The following is a 2089-nucleotide window of genomic DNA, read 5'->3' on the forward strand; positions in this document are numbered from 1 at the left end:
CAGAGTAATGTGAACCTGGCATTATGTGTGTGCGCTGCAAGTGTGCATGAGCGCACGGTGAGCGCGCGAGCGCTGAATGGTTAAACACTGGCAAGAATTAAAAAGAAATGCAATTTATAAACTTTAGTGACGATGTGACACTGCCTCGCAAGTGACAATTCCTGTGCCAACTGTGCAGCGTGCAGCTCGCTTATAGACAGACGCGATGTGTGGTGATTTGAAGCCATTTGCGTATTTTGAGAGAGAAAGTGTGAGAGCGCGCGCGCGGTGATTCACTCACCCTGTTTGTGAAATTACGTCTCAAATAAAGTTTTCAAATGACTTTATAAGTTATTTAATGAAATAATATGAAGACGAGTACCTCACCTTCAGCATTATAATAATTTCACCCGCGCCGGACAGAGACGGTGCCGCTGCATGTCGTGCCAAACCTCTCACAGCAGCGTCATCAGCTTGAGATCCTCCAACCAGCATGGTGAAGTTCCCCAGTTGTTCAGCAAGAGCAAGCAGAACTTCATCCTCATCATAGATGGTATCTGATCAATCACAAAATGAGAAATTGAAAGCTATGCATGAGAAGAATTTACTACACCTAAAATATATCTTTTATAGTCATTTCAGACAGGAAAAAAACACTTACCTGTGAGGAAAGGCAGAAGTTCAGTGCGTGTTCTTTCGACGCCTAGAGCTAAGGCGATGGTGGACAGTTTCTTAATGCTGTTCAATCGTAACTACAGTGGATAAAGGCAAGAAATCCGTTAGAATAGAGTCTTGATATTTGATTGTAAAGCAGCTGATTGCTGAGGGACAAAACAGACTATTGTTTAATGTTTACAAATTATGCAATTTAAATGGCTTGATAGATGACAAACTATAAAAATAATGACATCTTTCCCAATCCATTGAGACCAGTAAGATTACACCAATTATTTCCTTCCTTGATTCCTATAATTATAACAGTCCTGTATCTTTATAACGAGCGCAAAATGAGCTCACCTTTTGGTGACAGTTGTTAATAATCAGTTCTGGTGTATTTTAAAATTGCAAACAAAATATGGAATAGATATTAAACGCAGTAAATATAAATGAAGTTATCTGAAAAAATATGAAGTGTCACTGAAAAAATCTTATCGCTAGCGGTTGCTTGAGGAGCTTTTCGCTGAAATGACAAACTGTGTCAATGTGTAGCGAAACTATTCAACATTCATACTTATTTTGTGCTTTACAATGTCTTGTAATGAAATATTGTGATTCTTTATTTAAGTAAGCGAGTCAATGACATAACAGTTAAATCACAGAACAGCTATCGTTAGCAGTGTTAGCTATCACAAACTGCTCTGCGTCACACTGTACTCACACAGGAAACGAAGTCATTCGACATAAATCAAATAATACATTTGGGTGTGCTAAATAGCATGCTGGTGGCTTTATCTGTCCTTGAATTTGATATATAATCTTGTAGGGTCTGAATTACTGAATTATCTTTTAGTTGCTAGCCGGTTTGCTAAACTAGGACAGGCCCATGTTACCGGTTGCTGTTAGCTATTCATGTCAAAATCAAGCCTACGAGTTCCAGTCTATTTCTCAAACTAGTAGTCTGTGTTAAAATACGTATTTTGTTTACCTGAACATCTTCATTTCTTAATTCGTCAATTAGCACGGCAATAGGGTAAAGAGAGTCGTCGCTGTCTGCTCCCGCCATCTTGGATGCTAAAGGCTGCTTAGCTAGTTCCTGCTACGGGGTTTCTCACTGCTGCCTGGAGACAGCGCACGAGCCCAGCACACTAAAAACAGCGCTCGAGCCCAGCCCAGCACACTGACTGTAGTCATATAATTTTCTGCAAAATAGCAGGAGTGATTCACTATCAAGGTACATTTAATAATTTAAAATGGTTTCATATGTATTAATGTATTTTGAGACAAAATACTTAATGTTATTAAAACAACAGTTTTCAACACCTGATCCAAGGGGTTGTGTGCAGTGTTGGGCAGTAACTCATTACTAGTAAGTTAACTAGTTACAGTAATAAATAGGGTTGGGTATTGTTTGAATTTTATAAATTCCAATTCCTATTCGATTCTGCTTGTC

The 2089-nt window shown here is 38.8% G+C and overlaps 1 protein-coding gene across 1 annotated transcript in view; it reads right to left on the reverse strand.

Moving 5' to 3' along the window:
• The window catches only part of LOC107732772 (serine/threonine-protein phosphatase 2A 65 kDa regulatory subunit A alpha isoform-like), a 17717-nt gene extending 15932 nt beyond the window's left edge, over positions 1–1785 (reverse strand). The window contains exons 1-3 of the mRNA XM_016544193.1: positions 1625–1785; positions 641–731; positions 439–536 (exon numbers count right to left, since the gene is read on the reverse strand). Coding sequence (XP_016399679.1) covers positions 439–536; positions 641–731; positions 1625–1702 — 267 coding nt within the window. The 5' untranslated portion in view covers positions 1703–1785. The remainder of the gene's footprint in view (positions 1–438; positions 537–640; positions 732–1624) is intronic.
• Between the last annotated feature and the right edge of the window lie 304 nt (positions 1786–2089).

This window comes from Sinocyclocheilus rhinocerous, unplaced genomic scaffold (assembly GCF_001515625.1).
Source record: "Sinocyclocheilus rhinocerous isolate Xijiao unplaced genomic scaffold, SAMN03320098_v1.1 scaffold3781, whole genome shotgun sequence".
Taxonomy (NCBI): Eukaryota; Metazoa; Chordata; class Actinopteri; order Cypriniformes; family Cyprinidae; genus Sinocyclocheilus; species Sinocyclocheilus rhinocerous.